We start from the raw sequence: 20,129 nt of genomic DNA, 5'->3' as shown, positions 1-20,129 counted from the left end.
CTTAACTAAGAATTGTGCTTCCGTGCTCCCCTATCGGATGGGGGGAACTTGGGGAAAAAGGAGGATTGAAACATGTTTAAAGCTGAGCCCACTGCCAGAAGTCTGTAGTCCCAGCCACTTGTGGAGGCCAAAACAAGGGGATCTCAAGTTTAAGGCCAAACTGGGCTACATGGGGAGTTCAAGACCAATCTGGGCAACTTAGCATGACCCTGTCTTAAAATAAAGAGTGAAAAAGGCCTGGGGAGGAGTAATAGATCAGTAGGAGAACATTGGCCTTTGTGCATGAGACTCCATGTCCAATTCTGAGTACCAAGGGGCAGTGTGCATTTAAAAACGTTCTAACTAAAAGTGGAGATTTCTTTCTTGTGTTTTGCAATTCAGAAAACAACATTTACATATGTTTCCCAGATATATTAACAATTGGCATAGAATATAGTGTAAAACATTCTTAACATATATTAAGTGAGTTAAAGTAAAAACTATGTATTTTTAAGATCAATAATTTTTTTGTTCTAATTGAATTAATAGACCAATCATTTGGATGTGTTAGCCAAGGTAAGATGGAGATAATTCACAATCTCCTTTGTAACTGGACTCATTTTTTTTTAATGTAAGAATTTGATACTTGAGATAACTATGCTCCACAAGGGGGCATATCATATTTTTGTGTGTGATTATGTCTCTATCTAGCAGTTTGGTATCATAAAGAAAAAGTGTCTTTTGAAAATGATCAATTTCTCATGCATAAAAGTACGTGGATAATAATAATAAAATTCAAATTTATGTGAAAATGTAGAAATTAATAAGGAAAGCATCAACATCATACTAAATATACTTGCTTATGTTTTCAAGGAGTAGACATTACTCAGTGTGTTTAGACCTGATAAGATTCTAAAAATTCTACAGATGCCTTTATCCTATATGTTTTATAAGGTTGTTGAATGGAATTGCCAGCAGATGTGTAGTAAATACTTTACACAGATACATCACCCTGCACTTCCATGGACAGCTCTGTTTAGTTACAAAATGTTTAGACTATGTTCCCCACTTTCTACAGTCTGACATACTGATAAAGTTACTATTAACATTTCTCTTAGGTTACATACCTTTAAATTTTAGAATCAAAAGCAAAAGTTTGAAGATGTACCACTTTTTTAAAAAATCAAGTTGTTGGGGCTGGGGAGACCGCTCAGGGGGTAAGAGCACTTGTGGCTTTTACAGAGAACCTGAGTTCATTTTCAAGTACATCAGGTGACTCACAACCATATGTAATTCCAGCTTCAGGGAGCCCAAGGCTCCTGCCCTGTGTGGGTACCTGCACTTATACGCATATACTCACATGCAGCCACGTGTACCTACATGTAATTAAAAACAATGAAACTAAATCTTTAAAAAGGCAATTTAAAAATTCTCACATTTCAAAAATAATCTTCAAATGCTGTGTACTCTGCTCTTTTCTGGAGTTTCATGAATAATTTTAAGTTAGAATTTTTTTTGCCTCTAGTGAACTAGGTTTTTAAATTATGCATGAATTTTGAAATATTGAACTGTAGCTTGTGTGTTCATACAAATGAAACAAATGGGCTGAGGTCGTCAAGACGACAGAGGACTATTAACCCATAGCATCATATCTTTGAATTGTCTTGGACTCCTGTGACAAAGAAGTTACCTTAAGGCCTTATATGTCCTTTAATTTAATAAATGGGGATTTGTTACATGGCATGTTCTATTTCATCTCCTCCTTCCCCTTGAGATAAGTAGGACACATGTAAATGGCTCTTTGTCATGGGTGCTGCATCCTGGAGTTTAGCTCTTAACGGAGCTTTAGCGAACACCTGCATCTCTACCCAGGCCAAGAATTATTATTCCACCTTGGCCTCTGTCAAAAGCAGTGTTACTGATGTGTCAGGGCACTGAGGGCCAACTCTTCCTGATGTTCATCCAAACTTGGTTTATTTGTTCACATTTTCAAGTTTCAAGTCATGTACTTCCAAGTAGATATATTTTCTTTTCTTTTCTTGTCTTTCTTTAAAAGAGGTGACATTTTCACTTTGAAGATGTGGTGGCCTGTAGATATAGCTCCTCACACACAGTTGGATGCACATAAGGCTCTTCTGAAAGTTCACATTTTTTTTGAGGATCTTAAGCTGTGTAATAATGAAGATTAAAATCAAGAATTTCATCAAGGATGACATTTTTATTACAGTTCAATACCAAAAGATTTCCAACTTTTTTTTAAAGATACTTGGATAAAAGTTCTAAATATATAGTCTATGGAGAAAAGCATGATACAGAACAATAAGTTATGTTAGATGCTATTCTGTTCTACTGAGATTGCTTTAAATACTTATATTTTTCTTTGAAAATGGATTCTTTTCTCACATAATATATCCTGTTTACTGTTTCTTCTCCCTAAGTCCTCCAAGTTCCTCCTCATCTCCTATTCCATTTGGATCTACTTTCTTTCTCTGAAAAGAACAGGTTTTTATGAGATAGTAATAAAATATAACAAGATAAAATATAAGGTAAAACAAAACCTGTCACGTTGAATTTGGACAAGACAAACCTACAGAATGAAAGACCTCAAGAGAAGGCACAAGAATCAGGAACCCACTAGTTACAAACTCAGGAATCCCATAAAACGTGAATGGAAGTTTTATAGAAGCCGTGTGTGTGTGTGTGTGTGTGTGTGTGTGTGTGTGTGTGTGTGTATGAATATGACCTGGTGCAGACCTATGCAGGCCCTGTGTATACTGACTAAGTCTCTGAGTGCATATGAGCTTTGCTGATGTTGATTTAAAGGGCCTTGCTTCCTTGGAGTCTTCTATCTCCTCCTATCTCCTCTGGCTCTTACACTCTTTCTTATTTTCTTTTTTTAGTTTAATAAATTTATTTCTTTATGTATTTTACATCACTGCTGTAGTTCTCTTGTCTTCTCCCAGACCCTCCCCCTACATCCCCCTTTGTTCCCATCTCTTCATGGCAGGTCTCCCATGAGTATCAACAAAACATGACACACTAATTTGCATGCAGTAAGACTAAGCACCTTCCTATGTATTAAGCATGGGCAAGGTGACCCATTATAAGGAGTAGGGTCCCAAAAGTCAGTAAAAGAGTTGGAGACAGTCCCTGTTTCCACTGTTAGATGTCCAACAAGAGGACTAAGCTAGACAACCGCAATATCTTTGCAGAGTGCCGAGCTCAGTCACATACAGGCTCCCTGGTTGTCAGTTCAGTCCCTGTGAGCCCCTATGAGCCCAGGTTAGTTGATTTTTTTTGTGTTTCCTTGTGGTGTCCTTGACACTTCTGGCTCATATCCTTTCTCCCTCTCTTCAGCAGGATTCCCCTAATGTTTGGATATGGGTCTGCATCTTCATCCATTGCTGGATGAAGCCTCTCTGATGACAAATGAGCCAGGCACCAATCTGGACACAGGAGATGGCCAGTTCAGGCTCATAGTCACTGTTGCTAGGAGTCTGAGTTGGGGTCATCCTTGTAGATTCCTAAGAGACTCACTTGTACCAGGTTTTTACCTGACCCCAAAATGCGTCCCCCTTCCAGTAGTCTCTCTCAGTATTCTCCCCCTCCAACATAGCCCCAACCTCATTGCTCATATTTTCATCCCCACCCTCCCTCAGTTCCCTCACCAAAGCGCATCTATTTTCCCTTCCTGATCAAGGAGTACCCTCCCCCGAACCCTCCTTGTTACCTAGTCTCCCTGGGTCTGTGGACTGAAGCATAGTTATCCTTTATTTTACAAATAATATCCAGTTATGAAGGAAACATCCATATACAATGTTTGTATGTCTCAGTCTGGGTTACCTCATTCAGAATGGTTTTTCTCCAGTTCCATCAATCTATCTTCAGATTTCCTGGTATCCTTGTTTCTAACATCTGAGTAATACTTTATTGTGTAAATGTACCATATTATCCATTCCTTGGTTGAGGGACAGACATCTAAATTGTTTCTAAGTTCTGGCTATGACAAGTAACGCTACTGTGAATATAGCTAACAAGTATCCTTGTGGTGTGATTGAGCATCTTTTGGGTGGGTGTATGCCCAGAAGTGGTATAGCTTGGTCTTGTGGTAGGTTGATTCCTAGTTTTCTGAGAAACTGCTATGCTGACTGTCATTTGTGTTTTTGATCTTAATCATTGTGACAAGCGTAAGTTGTAATCTCAGAGTCATTTTGATTTGCATTTCCCTGATGGCTCAGGATGTTGAACATCTGCAGTATTTCTCAGCCATTTGAGACTCTTTGCTGAGAATTCTTTGTTTAGATTTGTACTCCATTTTTTAATTAGATTATTTGGTTTGGTGATATCTAGTTTTTTCAATTCTTTATATATTGTGGAAATCAGTCCTCTTTCGGATGTGAGGTTGGTTGAGAAGATCCCTTTTCAATCTGTAGTCTGCCATTTTGTCCTATTGATGGTATCCTTTGTCTTACAGAAACTTTTCACTTTAATGAGGTCCCATTTATTAATTGTTGATCTGAGTGCCTATGCTCTTGGTGTTCTGTTTTCAAGAAATTGTCTCCTGTGCCAGTGCATTTGAGATTATTTCTCTTCTACTGGTTCAGTGTATCTGGGTTTATGCTTAGGTCTTTGATTCACTAGGACTTTAGTTTTGTGCATGGTGATAGATATAGATCTATTTGTATTCTTCTACTTGCCGACATCCAGTTCTGGCAGCATCATTTGTTGAAGGTGTTTTCTTTTTCTATTTACTGATTTTGGCTTCTTTGTCAAAGACGTCCATAGGTCCATCTGGGTCTTTGGTTTAATTCCTTTGATCCATCTCTTTGTTTTTATGCCAATATCATGTGGTTTTTATTACTATAGCTCTGAAAAAGGGCTGTTAAGAATTGTTTGGGATTTTAATGGGGATTGCATTGAATATATAAATTGTTTTTGGTAAGATGGTCATTTGTAATATGTTAATCCTACTAATTGTGAACTTGGGAGATCTTTCCATCTTCTGATACCCTTTTGAATTTGTTTCTTCCAAGACTTCAAGTTCTTCTCATAGAGGTCTTTCACTTGCTTGGTTAGAGTTACCACAAGATATTTCATGTTATTTGAGAATATTATAAATGGTATTGATTTTTTGATTTCTTTCTCAGCCCTTTTATCATTTGTATATAGGGGAGCTACTGATTTTTTTAAACTAATTTTGTATATAGCCACTTGACTAAATGTGTGTATCATCTGTAGGAGTTCCCTGGTAGAGATTTTGGTATCGTTTATATATACTATTATATCATCTGAAAATAATGATACTTTGACTTCTTCCTTTCTTATATGTATCCTCTTGATTTCCTTCAATTGTGTTATTGCTTTAGCTAGAACTTCAAATACTATATTCAATAGGTATGAAGAGTGTGAACCAACTTGTCCCACAAAAACACAGGCAACAGATAATCTTACACCAGCAAAACATGAAGGGAAACAGAAACACACAGAGATGTCATTTTTTAAACAGCTGAGTCAAATTATATAAATATACAACATTTTTTTTATTTATTCTTCTATAGAGGTACATTTAGTTTGCTTTCCAGCTATTATGAATAGAACAGCAATGAACCTGGTTGCACCAATGTCTTTGTAGTAGGATAACATGTCCTTTGAGTTTATGCCCCAGAGTGGTATAGCTGGATCATGAGGTAGATCCATTACCATCTTCTTGAGGTTATGTCTCACTGATTTCTGTAGTTGCTCTATAAATTTGCACCTAGACCAGCAATGTATTTGTGTTCCTCTTACTCTGCATTAAAGATCATGTGTTTATATATGTGTGAATTTATGTCTGAGTCTTCAGTTCAATTCCATAGATCAACTCTTCTGTTTTGTACTAATATCATGTTGTTTGTATTACAATAGCTACAGTAGTACAACTTGATATGGGGGATGGGGATACCTCTAGAAGTTCTTTTATTATGTAGGATTGTTTTGACTATCCTGGCTTTGTGTATGTGTGTTTCCACATGAAGCTGAAAATTGCTCTTGCAAGACATGGACAAAAATTACACTGGATTTTTTTTGATGGGGGTTGTATTGAACCTGTAGATTGCTTTTGTGAGGATGGTCATTTTAATGTTAATCCTACCAATCCATGAGCATGAGAGATCTTTTTATCTTTTGATCTCTTCTTTAAATCCTTTTTTCAATGAAGTTTTTATCATACAAGTCTTTCACTTGCTTGTTAGAGTTATTCCAAGATATTTTATAATGTTTAAGGCTGTTGTGAATGGTGTTCTTTCCCTGATTTCTTTATCAGTGTTTGCCATTTGTATATAGGAGGGCTACTTTTTTTGTGACTTAATTTTGTATCCAGCTATGTTGCTAAAATTGTTTATCAGCTGTAGTTTTCTGTTACAATTTTTCTGTTCATTTATGTAAACTATCATATCATCTTTAAATAAGGTACTTTGGCTTCTTTTCCAATTCATATTCCCTTGTTCTCCTTCAATTATCTTATTGCTTAATCTAAGACTTCAAGTACTTATACTGAATAGGTATGGAAAGAGTGGACAACCTTGTTTTGTTCCTGATTTTAGTGGCATTGCTTTGAGTTTCTCTCCATTTAAGTTGATGGTGGCTATGGGATTGAGGTGAACTGCCTTTACTATGTTGAAGTATGTCCCTTGTATTCCTAACATCCCTAGGACTCAGATCATGAAGGGGTGCTTGATTTCTTCAAAGACCTTTCCTGCATTTGGTGAGATGGTCATACTTTTTTTTTTTTGTCTTTAGTTTGTTTATGTGGCAGATTATGTTTTATGTATGTTAAACCATCTCTGTGTCTCTGGGATGAAGCTTACTTGATCTTTGTAAATGAACAGAATGTTTCTTCTGTTTAAATTTTATAGAATAATTTGAAGAGTATTGAAATCAACTCTTTTTTGATACTGGTAGAATCTATATGAAAACTATCTAGCTCTGGGCTTTTTTTGTTTTGAAAACATTTAACATTTACTTCTGTTGGGTTTCTAGGTCTGTTTAAATTTCTATCAAATCTTGATTTATCTTTGGAAGTTGTATCTATTTGTTGGCAGAGGTTTCTGTCCGCTCAGTCCCACAACTGTTTAGTCCCAAAGAAACACACAGAGGCCTACATTAATTATAAACTGGTTAGCCTATTAGCTCAGGCTTCTTATTAAATAACTTTTATATCACAAATGAACTCATATTCTTACCTGTGTTAGCCACATGGCTTAGTATCTTTTATCAGTGAGGCATTTTCATCTTTCTTTCTCTGTGGCTGGGTGGTAACTGCAGACTAAGCCTTTCCTCTTTCCAGAATTCTCTTGTTCTGGTTGCCCCGCCAATACTTTCTGTTTGGTTACTGGCCAATCAGTGTTTTATTAAACCAATACAAGTTTTACAGCATATAAGAACATTATCCTACACTATCTAGTGAGATAATTTTCATTCTTTTAGATATTTTGATATGTGGAGTATAGGTTTTTTTTTAAGTATGTCCTTATGATTCTCTTGATTTTTTTTCAGCATCTCTTGTTATGTCCCCTTTTCATTTCTAATTTTAGTTTTTTTGGAAATTCCCTCTCCTCATTTTACTTAAGTTGGATAAAAATCTGTTGATTTTATTGATTTTTTTCTCAAAGAAACAACTCTCTTTCAGTGACTCTTTGTATTTTTTTTTGTTCTTGTTGTTTCTATTCTATTGTTTCTATTGATTTCTAACCTAAGTTTGATTATTTCTTGCCATGAACTCCTTTTGGATGCAACTTCTTTTTGTTCTAGACTTTTGAGATGTGCTTTTAAGTTGTGAGTATGAGTTATTTTCAGTAGATATCTATTTACTTATTTATTATTTTATGTAGGCACTTAGTGCTATGGACTTATCTCTTAGAATTGCCTTTATTGTGTCCCATAAGTTTGGGTATATGTGTATTCATCTTCATTCAGTTCTAGAAAGCGTTTAATTCTTTTTTAACTTAATGTCTGGGCCCATTTTTCAGTCAGCATTTTTCATTATTTGTGTTTCTCTTGTTGTCGATATCCAGCCTCCATCCAGGGTGGTGAGATGGAATTCAGAATGTTATTTCACTTTTCATGAACCTATTGAGACTTTCTTTGTGTCCAAGTATGTGGTGAAAGTTCCTTGAAGTATCGAGAAGAAGGTTTATTCTTTTGTGTTTAGATGAAATGTTCTGTAGATATTGTTAGGTCCTTTAGTCTTATAACCTCTGTTAGCATCGGCACTCTCTGGTTAGTGTTTGTCTCAGTGAGCTGTCTATTGAGAGTGGGGCCTGGAAGTTTCCCCATTATCAGTGTGTGAGAGTCAATACCAAAGACATGGTAGTGTTTCTTTTGCCAAGGTGGCTGTTCTTGAATTCGGGGGATAGATTGTAGGAATTGCAGTGTCCTGTTGGTGGGTTTTGTCTTTGATGATTATGTAATACTTCTCCCTATCTCCTCTGGTTGGTTGTGTTGGAAGTCTATTTTGTTAGACATTAGAATGGTTACACCACCTTGGTGTTTAGGTCCATTTTCTAGGAATTTTTGGTTTTCGATCCTTTATTCAGAGGTAATGTCTATCCTTCATTTTAAGGTGTGTTTCTTGGATGCAGCAGAAGAATGGATCCCGTTTTTTTTTTTTTTATATCTGTTCTGTTAGTCTGTATATTTTTATTGAGGAATTAAGACCACTGATGTTGAGAGCTATCAATTACAATGATTATTATTGTTGATGGTGGTGGGGGTAGTATGTGTGTGTTCGTGTGTGCGCACGCACGCGTGTGTGCATGCACACACATGCTTCCACTCTTCTGAGATTATTTATTCACTGTATTTTTTTGGGTGCAGTAAACCTCTTTAGGTTGGAGTTTTCCTTCTAGCAAACATCTATAGTGCTGGGTTTGTATATATATATTGTTTAAGATTTTACTTTATCATGCAATATTTTGTTTTATCCAATGGTGATTGAAAGTTTTGCTGTGTAGAGTAGTTTGTTCTAGTATCTGTGGTCTCTTAGAGTCTGCAGCACAGTGGTCCAGGCCCTACTGGCTTTTAGAGTCTCCACTGAGAAGTCAAGTCTAATAGGTCTGCCTTTATATGTAACTTGATCTTTTTCCTTGATAGCTTTTAATATTCTTTCTTTGTTCTCTGTGTTTAGTGTTTATATTATTATGGGAGATGAGATGGGGGATTGGCTTTGGAGAAGCAGAGAGAGAGGTGAAGATCTGCAGTTAGTCTGCCTGCCTGCTTCCTAGGCCAGAGTGCAAGTAGATGTATTTCCAAGAAAATATATATATATATAAATTACCGCATTGCTTCGCTTGGTTTTTCATCCTTATATTTAAAGGACTAGTTTTAAAAATGGCTAGGTTTCAGCAAACTGCAACTAATTAACATGACACATTTTTAGTTGCGATTTCCCCATTCTGCTATTGTGCAAGCCTTTGCCAGTTCTGTGTGCTTATTCGAAAAGCAACAAGACATGAACAATGGCTGGAGAAGTGAATTTGGTTTTCCTCATGAACAGCCTGTAATTTAATTCTAAATATAAACATCTTCCACATGATTTGATTTGCAGCATAATCTCTTTAAAACAATACAGTTGTCCAAATGCCTGCGTTCCCCATTGCTCTTAGAATTCAGAGACGCTGCCGTGCAATTCGAACTTAACAAGTTATTTAAAAGACTTGTTACCGGATCATCTTCTCACCACGTGATAATTATCCTTGGTCAGGGTGAAGAAGCAGATGCTGTGATAACAATAGTGAAATTGCCTCATAAGATCCCATAGCCAGTCCTAGAAGCCATTCATTCCTACACGGCCTGGTAATGTCTTATTTTGATGTCTGTGTACCCTATCATCCAATCACTTCTAGAAATCAATTTTTCTATCACATAGACATTTTACTTAATCTTTCTACTTAGTTTCAGATCTGTAGATGGAAACGAGGTGAATTTTCTTTGCTGTAACATGATAGAAGGGCCGATTTGATGAGAGCTTCTTGGTTTCTATTGCACACTGGGAAGCTGAATGATTTTTGCCTTTAACTGAGTTGTTAAAACAATTCACAGGAGGTTCTAAATTCTTGATAAGAGTTGAAAATAGAGACTCTCTGTATTCTGCATAGCACAGAGCAAATGGGGAGAGTATGGGCATTGCACGCTAAGGATGGGAACCTTGAGAACAAGCCTTGTTCTGCAAGTGTCAGCTATCCCAAGATTGAGTGATGAGTTACTATACGGCAGCAAAGTTGGTCCCTGGGGTTGCAGTGTTGTTGTGGGAGTTATGTTTGAAGCATTTCATTTGTAAATTTACAAACAGAAGCATACCTTCTTAAAAATCTTTCCAAGTGCTCCTGGAAAGGATACATTGCACTTTTATACTCACTGACATACTTCATTATCGTAGTTATTTGTGATTGTTGGGTGGAAAGGCATCTCCAAGTTACTTATAATTAAACACTTCTAAGACTGTACTGTAGTTTTCTTATACTTAACTCTTTTTACCCCTTTACCTACCAAGGCTTCTCCCAACAACAAAGTGTTTTCCAACTTTTCAATTCATCAAGTCAGAATTCAAATACTACCTTTGTCTTTGTCCGTCTTTTGTTTTTCTCCACTTATAGTACCTCATTAGGCATGTTAGTTATACCTCTGAATATGTCCCTGAATGTGGCTTTAGACTGAGTCACCCTCATCCCTCTCTGGTGTCGCTGGAGAGTTGCCCAGCTGAGCCTCTTTCTACATTCACAGATGCTGGGGAGATCCAGTGTGATGAATCGATCTGGTCCCCTCCTAAAACCATAAGCAGCATTACATTGTAGTTTAAATTACATTTATCACTTGATATCCAATAGAGATGGCACCCAAAGCTCCCAACAGATACCAAAATCTCAAGATGTTCTCATTTCTTACGTAAAATGGAAATGACTTGTGTATAACACACTTATTCTTTTGTATATTAAATTACTTCTAATTCCTTATAATATTTATTACAATATAAATTCTAAGTAAATAGTTATGAAACTGTACTGTTCAGGGAGTAACGTCAGGAAAATATTGCACATATGCAATGCAGGAAGGATGCATTTTAGGCATATTTTTAATCTATGGTTGTTGATTGAGTCCATGAACACACAGACCCAGATAGCCAACTGTAGGATCAAATCCATTTTTTCCAGCCTGCAGATTTCTGCCTCATCTGTCCCACGTGTGTCTCACTGACCTCCAGCTTCTCTACTCTGTTTCTATCCTTGGAAAATGACAACTGTAGTCCTATATGAAGGTACTCTGCCTGGTGGGCACCGCTTCTGAGAAGGTCTGCCTGGCCAGACAACCACTTGGACTTTCAAGAGTCAGGCTAAGACAGATCCACAGAAAGAAAGTAGACTTCTACTCTAGACTCTCCAGCCTTTCTCTGACATCGTGTTTCCACACACCACTTTTGTGTTGTGTCCCCCTCCCCGTATGGTTCAAAGGAACACTGAAGTTCTCACAGATCTCAAGAATGAAGGCTTTCTTTACTCATTCTTCATATCCACCTTGGGCCATTGTCCTCACTAGGAGCAGCAGGCAGGTACGCATTTTACTAGAATGCTGCAGGTTGTTATGCAAGAGAAAGGAATAAGGTGCTTTTACACAAGCCTATAGGATTCTGCTGTCAGTAACACACACACACCCAGTCATCTGACATTAGCTAAAGCAATTCACATAGATTTGCCCATCCTCTGATGACTAGGACGGTGTCGCCTACTTGGATATGTGCCTTAGTGACTGTCCACCCTCTCCAGCTTGGAAGACATATGCAGAGACAGTAAATTCTATTCAATTTGCATTGTGTATGTTTTTGACAGTATATGTCTCTCACCCCCTGCTCCAGCTAAAATAGAGTTAATGCCTACTTTATAAGGTAGAGTTTAGACTTAATTTTTTTGATATTTATCATATTTACCATGTCTACTATAAGAACCAACAAACACTGTGATGCTGGTATTTTGGAACACGGGTAGGTGAGTTATAGTGTGCACAGAGGTTGTTACCAATCAGTGTTTAATCCAAAGAAAACTGTTCTGGAGTACGATTCTGCTCAGGATTTAATTAATAGGGCCTTTGGTGGCTAGATGCATGTTCTTAATGAGCAAAAGCAAAGGAAAGCATTTTTTGTCTACACACAAAAATTATATGCTTTATTGGTGCTTCTCTGAATTTAGAAATGTTATGCATGCGATTTTTCCCCCCTGCTATTTGTTTTGTTTGTAAACCTAAGCACTCATTCCCAGAGGTCCAGTACAAGTACATTGCAAACTGCTTAAAATGTGAATACAATTCTTATTACTGTGAGAAAATGTTTATGCGCAGCCCATGACTTCTAATTTAAAATACCCATAAGCACAGAGGGCTCCCTGCGAGATGGGAGCTCCTGCGGGTGCCTTTTGTCCTTGGTATGCGGGGCTCTTCTGTCTCTGCTTGGGTAATTGGGGTTAGTCTAACGTTTTCATCTTTTGGGGGAAAGGAGTAAATAAATGTGCAATCTGTCTTACAAGACCTAGAAATATCTTCCCAAACAGAGAAACTGTCTTTAGAGCATTCATCACTTTGGGTTACTGAAAATGTTAAGAGTCTTGAGCAATGGAACTCTCAGGTTTTCTCTGGTGTCTAAAAGCTCTCCAATGCCACACATTATTCAAGTTTCACTTCACAGTGAGAGCTTCCTCGACCAAACTGTGAAACTGTAGCTCTAAGTCGAATCTAGTGGGTCATGAACCCGCCACATGAGCAGGAGCTCTACCGTTAAGCCACGCCCACACCCAGCGTCTGCTTTCTTCTGTTTATCTTCTAGAACTTTCCATTTGTCACCATCCCACGACCTGTAAAACTAGCTCTTTGTCACGTCCTCCCAGGGAAATCGACACTCCAACAAGGCAGAGGCTTTTGTGTGGTTTTTAAATACTACATTTACAGTATCATGAACAAAACATGTTTTTAACCAGTGAAATCCCTTACTTTGGATTTACTCAATGTACAGCATTGGCTTTGATATCTCATGTAAAATATGTATAAGAGGTATGGGCATTGTTGTTTTGAAATACCCAAAAAGGAGTGCTTGTTTGTTATGAACAAATGAGTATATGGATAATGTGCAATTGGTTGGAACTGAGTGCCATAGGTATTTTATATTTATGACCATGATTATTAGCTAAAAGAAAATCATCTATAGGCCATTAGTTCAGGTATAGTTTGAATTTATCTTGCAAGTTTGTAGCATGCTATTTGATAATAAAATCCATGTTTACGTTTGTGTAATTTTAAGTTAGGTAGTTCTATCAGAAGCGTCACATACTCAACCTTCCAGCCGTAGAATTGTAACTACTCAGTCTTCACCAGGTTTACACCAACTCAAGGTATTATACCCTTGAGCTCAGTTGAAGAAAACCCTTTGGGCAGCCTTGAGCATTTCATCCTGACTGACTTGCCAGTGCAAGTGGCCCCTGCCTCCTTTTAGCCTTATGTTGATGGTCACCCTGCTCAGTATCTTTAAGTTAATCCATGCAGGGCTCCTGTTAGAACATACAGTAGAGATCAATGGTGTGGATTACCTCTATCAAACAGATAATGCTAGAGGCAGAAGTCAGAGTGGCAGCCTGGTCTTCAGTGTAAGAGGATGAGCCAAGGAGGATGTTAAAGGTTGGTTAATGCTTGTGGTTGCTAGTTCCTTGTATAACCTTTCCTGGTGAGGCAGGAACCAGCATCAGAACTCCCAATATGGCACTAATGCCATACCAAAGAGCCGATTCCTCTCAAGTCCAGCTTGATTAAAGAATGAATTTGGGGGGGGGAGTACTTAAGAGGGTGTATGCATAAGAGTAGTGTATAGGAGCATGGATGATTCAAGCTACATCACTGAAAGGCCTATCCTGGCATGGGGTGATGACTCACAAAAGCTGCATCCTTGAACTCCCCAAAGCTTGGAAACAGCTTCATTGAAGAGTATCCTCTCTCCAACTCTCCTTTGCTGATTTTATAGCCTTCACAATGACCCTGTGAATTATTAGCTTGGGAGACCTTCCTAATCCACTCAGTTTCCTTAACTGAGACTTAGGAGTCTCAGGATTGGATACAGCCTTTGTGTTTGATTGGTGCTGATGCAGGATTAGATACAGCCTTTGTGCTTGATTGGTGCTGCTCTCTCTGTTCCTTCTCAGCAATAAAGCCAGACTTTCTATGACACACACTTTACACAGATACTATTTATTTGGCATGAAACACAGAAGCGTTCTGGAAATATTTGTAAGCCTATCACATTTAACAAATGAAAGAGTTATCTGTTTGAGCTAGTTTCAAAACATGCACTTATGTTCTTTAAACATGTCACATTGTGCAGCCTTCTGTCTTCAATAACGTATTCCCCTAAGTTGGAGCGCAAGACAACAGAGGGTGTGCCACCACCCGACAGCGACAATGACAAGGGAGAGAGAAACAGCAAACGCGTCTGCTTCAACATAGCAGGGGATGAGCAAGAGGACTCAGGCCACGACACGGTCAGCAACAGAGACTCCTACAGGTGAGCCATTCCTTGAAATGAAATTCCTCTCATTTCCTCGGCAAACTCAAGTGAGATTTTATGTCCTCTTCAAACATATTGAAAGTAAATGTTGATGGTTGGTTTTGTTGACTGCTGTTTCAAAATAACCACCAGTTCAAGCAGGACGGCATTGTCTTTAAAGTTGTTCTCATTAATGATCTGGATTTTTCTTCCCTCTAGCAGTGTGGCCCTGTTGTGCAAGGGTTGTTCTTACAGGCTGATTGTGTAACCGTGTAATAGCAATTGTCCAAAATGTCCTTCTGATTGTGATTTATTAGCTAGCAAAGAGCAGTCCTTTTCACCCTGTTTCCCTTGTCTTTGTTATATATTGCACTTCCATGTCCAGCTTTGTGTTTGTTTCCTCTAGGGGCTGTTTCTGTAGTAGTTAGCCATGACTGATAGCATGAAGTGCCCCGACTGGCTGACGTGGAAGACAGAATTTGTCCCGTAGCTCTGGCACCCGGAAGCCTGACCAGGATGTTGGCCGTGTTGGTTCCTTCTGAGGACAGTGAAGGAGCCAACTCCAGGCCTTCCCTTGTCATTGTCCCACGGCTGCGTCCTCATGTGAACCCTCACTAGAGATCCCCTTCTTAGAGAGCAGCAGTCATATTGGATTAAGAACCCCTCAAAATGACCTTTCGAAGGCTATCTCCTTCAATTTGGTCACATGTTTGAGGTACTGAGGTGTTAGATTTCAACTTCAGAATTTGGGGCAAACAGTTCATCCAGCACTCCTTCCTGCTCAGGGGTTCATCTGAGGAGTTCCGTCACTGGACCCTGTCTCCAGGATTCACAACCAGCCCCATACACTGTGTATGCAGCTTCAGCATCTCTGGTTTGACTTACATTAGTTGAAGGAAAAGTTCACTCTTGTCCATAATATTTCCAATGGAAAACATTGTGTTAGTGTTAATTGTATCAAAATTATTCTCGTCAGGTAGGGTTATCCCAAACTAGTAATTAACAGTTGCATAGTTTTAGCAGAAAATTTAAAATAATCCCCTACAGCCTCCTGGAGTGGTAGATTCTGATAGTAGCTCCATTTAATACATGAAGATGCAGAGGCCCTTGGAGTTAGGATAAATATTCACCTTGGCAACCAGGGGTCTCACTTCATGGCTTCTTGCTTAAACAGTCTGCCATCCTAATTTTTATTTTCCAAAGAGGATTTTAACAACTACATCAAAGTTAATTATTCCTGGAGATTTAATAATGAATTGAACATCTTTATTACATCATTTAGTTCTGGCATCTGAACATACCAGCATGCTCCACCCTAGCATCCTGTAGTTTCTCTCCTGGGGAAACCACATTTCCAAAAATACCTCTGCCTCACATCCTAGTCATCAGAGAGTTAAAATCACCCCCACATTCTCCCTCTGGAATACCATGGAAATTTTAAATGTAGATTGAAATCAAATCCTTATCCTTACTCTAAGAGGCTAAAAAAAATCTCTGGCACTGTTTCTAAAATCTGAATTATCCTCATAATCACACAGCATCTACAACATTTTTTTCACAGATATTCTTTATTTTTAGCAGTTTCCAGTGCTATGTTGTTCATCCATGGAGACAGATGAGGTCGCTGCTGTGGGGACTTCGAGGTGTCCCCAGCAACCTATAACACAAACGACCAGAAAGGAAAAAGAGAAGTAATAAACTAGACTTTGTCAGAAACTTCTCTGAGCACTGTTATTAAACAGATAATGAAGGCAGACATTTTCAAAAAAAATTCACTTAGAAATCAATGATCTGACAAGAAAATATGAAATGTTTGAATTTCCAAGAATGCCTTTAGAAACTGAGACAAACTGAGTTGAACAGGTTTCCTTTTCTCTTAACGTTATATAGAACACACTGATAAAGGTATCTGTGGCATAAATTTATGTGATAAGGAGGAGGTTGCAAGCATTCTTTTCACTGTAGTTTTAATTAGCACACAAAGCAATGACTTCCATTCTGACGTTCTCTCCTATCTCCCTGTGCTCTGCTCATAGTTGGCTCCCGCTCCTCTCTCTTGCCATCACACTGGAGTACAACCTGGGCAAACATATTCTTAAAGCAACATATGGCTCTTTTTTTTTTTTTTCAGTGACTGCAATAGCAACAGGAACTCGATTGCCTCCTTCACAAGTATCTGCAGCAGCCAGTGCAGCTCCTACTTCCACAGTGATGAGATGGACTCAGGTGGGCGTGGTAGACAGCTTGTGCTCCTTGATGCTAGTAACATCACAGATGCCTATACAGGGGGCATTAATGTCTTCGATTCATTAGTCATTCTCAGTGGCCACCATATTGCATTGTGATTGTAAAACTGCTTTCCAAATGCCAGTTATAAGAAGAGCACATTTAAAAGTCGTATTTAACATATGGCTTCTGACCTTACCCTTCATAGTCAAGGATTATAGGCACAATGGGAAAAATAAGTTTTTACCAAACGCACTGGGCATGGATGCTTGGGTGGAGGCATGGGAAGTCATTTCAGCCTGAGGGTGTTTTTCGAAGGCATGTACATCCAAGGGAACCTTACATTTAGTCAACTGGGAGAGAGAAGTCAGGAAAAATACATGTTGATGCTTTATCCTTCCCATGAGGGGCATTGCTTTGGACTGTTTCAGCAGCTTGATTCAACTGACTTTTCTGCTGTGTGAAACCTGATCCAATTCCTTTTCTGATATGGGCTAAGATCTCATTTTAAATTGCTCATATTTTATCAAATAAGATACTATTTCAACATGTTAAATATAAGATTAAGGCTTTGGCTTATTTTTTTTCCTATAGGTGATGAACTTCCTATCAGCATCCGGATATCTCATGATAAACAGGACAAGATCCACACTTGCCTGGAGCAGCTTTTCAGCCAGGTGTGGTGGGGTAGTTGTGGGTCTTTTGTCTAGGTTAAAGGTCAGAAATCCTTGAGATGTAATGCAAAGAGGTAGAAAGAGGAATGCAGTCTGTCTCTTGGCCTCCTTGGCTTTAAAACATGCATTCCTCCAGCAACCAAGCTAAAGGGTTTTGTGCCTACCAAGTGTTTTATAGAAAACTATATGGCAAATATAACAGAACTACACACACAGGAGAAACCCTCTTGACTATTGGCGGGCTGGCTGAATGCTTCCTGGCACCTCACTTAGTGTTATTTCTAGTTTCAAAAACTTCACAATTTCCTGACCTTTCATGTTAAGACCTTGCTTTTGTGAAATGTTTTATGATCATCACAATAATTTGTAGCATTGGAGGTTTTAGCACTTTGAAAATATTTCTGTGCTTTTGAATATTTTTGAGCTTTCACTTCTTTTGTGAAGTAGATTTTTTATTTTGTACATTTTTTATCAATTTATTGTAAATTATGAGGAATAACTGGAAACATTTAAGTGAAAATATGAGATGATTATAATATTTTGCTTAAAGATAGGTTTTACCAGCTTGGTGGGCTCTCAAAAACATTTATTTAGGAAAAGTATTTTATAAGATATATTCATGCACAAGTTTTATATGTGTGTGTATGTGTATGTAGTATATACGATGTATTCTGGATGTCTGTAACACTCAGAAATCTACCCTTGATAGATGGACTCCATAACCAACCTCTTGAAAGGGCAAGCTGTCGTGAGGGCCTTTGAGCAAACCAAGCATCTCACACCAGGTCGAGGATTACAAGGTATGTTTGAAATAAATATCAAAGCAAAAATATTGCAGCAGAAGACAAAATGTTGAGCTTTTGTTCCATAATTATCCAACTCTACTTCTATTTGGATCATACATGAAAATATTAAAAATCACTATATTAACTTTTATAAACTTTTTATATTTCTTTGAAAATTTCAAACATTTGATACCTCTAGAGGCAAAACCAAAAATACACAAATTAAAGACACAAAAGACTTAAGTTTCTTTTGCAGTAATGTCTACCTGGTCATATCCCATGGAGGGGAAAGAGCTTCGGGAGTGTGGGATTGCCAGGCAGGCCCCTGACCACAGAGCATAGCACTGTCCCCTTCTCCTGTCTCTCTTTCTGTATTACAATAGCATTTCTGCCTATATTTGCTTCCTGGGTGGAATCCCTATAATAAAATAACACTGGGCTCTGGATTTTAGATTTAATACACTTTCTGTTGTAATTTCACTAAGGAAGTTTATTAACAATATTCTAGAATAGGAAAATGGACCAAAGCAGCAAATTCTGAATCCAGTGGGCTTAACTGAGAATTGATTGAGTCTTATGAGGGGGTTTTCCTATTTGTTTAGAATTCCAGCAGGAAATGGAGGCAAAGCTGAGTTGCCCTAAAAGACTAAGACTTCACCTCAAACAGGACCCCTGGAATCTGCCCAACAGTGTCCGGGTGCTTGCACAGAACATCAGGAAGTTTGTTGAAGGTTGGTATGAAAAGCAAAGTCTGCTAATGCCCATGCTTTCTGCAGTGATTCCCATGCAGAATAAATAAAAGGAAGGAAATGGACAAAGAGTCGAGGAGATAGAGAAGGAATAAGCCTGCAGGTACTGCAGAGTGTATCGTGAAGAGCACTCTGAATGAATGAAATAGGGTGTGTGCGTAGACAATTGAAACCATGTGAGCATAAGACTTTGGAGTTTGAAATAATATGAGAAAATTATAAGGAATTAACAAAAAAGTACATGGAGCTTAATTTTTATAGGAAGCCTAAAAAGTTTGTTGTGTATTTCTATGGGAATCTAATTAACTTCATACCTTGCATCACTAGTTTTTAAAGTTCTGGCCTTGACTGATGGTCACTGGCTGCCGGAACATTATGTACATGTCATCCTGAAATTGTCACAACCTCTAATTTAGAGTCTAGGGTCATGGCCAAATGTCTGGAGATGTTCTTGATTGTCCCAGCTTCAAGTGTATGACTGGCACCCCGTGAGTAGAGGTCAGGAATGCTGCTGAGCCTACTCCACATGCAGGACAGTCTGTCACAGCAAAGGATCCCCCCCCCCCCAATATTGACAGCGCTAAATTTGAGAAATGTGTACAACAGACCTTCCCATGCTTACAGCTTTATTTCATGGCCATTTGTCACTGAGCTATAATAAATGATATTCAGCAAGATTCTAGCATACTTCTAATGACTCCAAATTTTAGGGTAAATTGGAAATATACTCAAATACAGCAGCTTTGACACTGAGTTGAGTTGAGAGGACATTTGGATGGATAGATGGCAGGCCCCCAGATAAATCACAGATTCTATTCAGTGATGAAATGTTATTTGTAACTGACTTTTTTGACTATATTTTAATTTTATGGCTTAATATTGTGGTTTCCTGGGAAACGTAACATCCCATTAAAAGTCTGAATCAAGCTAGCGGGTTTAGCTAAGCAGCAGCCGAGGCGGCGTCGCTGGCGCTGGGAGAGCAATGCCTTGAACGGGAAATTATGTGAAGCAAAACTCATTCTGAATTCTGAAAGACACCATTTCACCATGGGACAGCAAATTTCGGATCAGACGCAATTGGTTATTAACAAGTTACCAGAAAAAGTAGCAAAACACGTCACCTTGGTTCGAGAAAGTGGCTTCTTAACTTAAGAAGAGTTTCTTGGGA

General features: G+C 38.3%; 1 protein-coding gene across 1 annotated transcript in view; it reads left to right on the top strand.

Annotated features, from left to right (window-relative positions):
• Window positions 1–20,129, top strand: part of Prex2 (phosphatidylinositol-3,4,5-trisphosphate dependent Rac exchange factor 2) — a 276,161-nt gene that overhangs the window by 155,030 nt on the left and 101,002 nt on the right. Inside the window, exons 26-30 of the mRNA XM_005361884.3 lie at window positions 14,366–14,545; window positions 16,659–16,753; window positions 17,348–17,430; window positions 18,137–18,227; window positions 18,815–18,943. Of these exons, the coding sequence (XP_005361941.1) occupies window positions 14,366–14,545; window positions 16,659–16,753; window positions 17,348–17,430; window positions 18,137–18,227; window positions 18,815–18,943 (578 nt within the window). The remainder of the gene's footprint in view (window positions 1–14,365; window positions 14,546–16,658; window positions 16,754–17,347; window positions 17,431–18,136; window positions 18,228–18,814; window positions 18,944–20,129) is intronic.

This window comes from Microtus ochrogaster, linkage group LG5 (genome assembly GCF_000317375.1).
Source record: "Microtus ochrogaster isolate Prairie Vole_2 linkage group LG5, MicOch1.0, whole genome shotgun sequence".
Lineage (NCBI taxonomy): Eukaryota > Metazoa > Chordata > Mammalia > Rodentia > Cricetidae > Microtus > Microtus ochrogaster.
The sequence above is the reverse complement of the archived record's forward strand: the minus strand, read 5'-3'. Positions and strand labels throughout refer to the sequence as shown.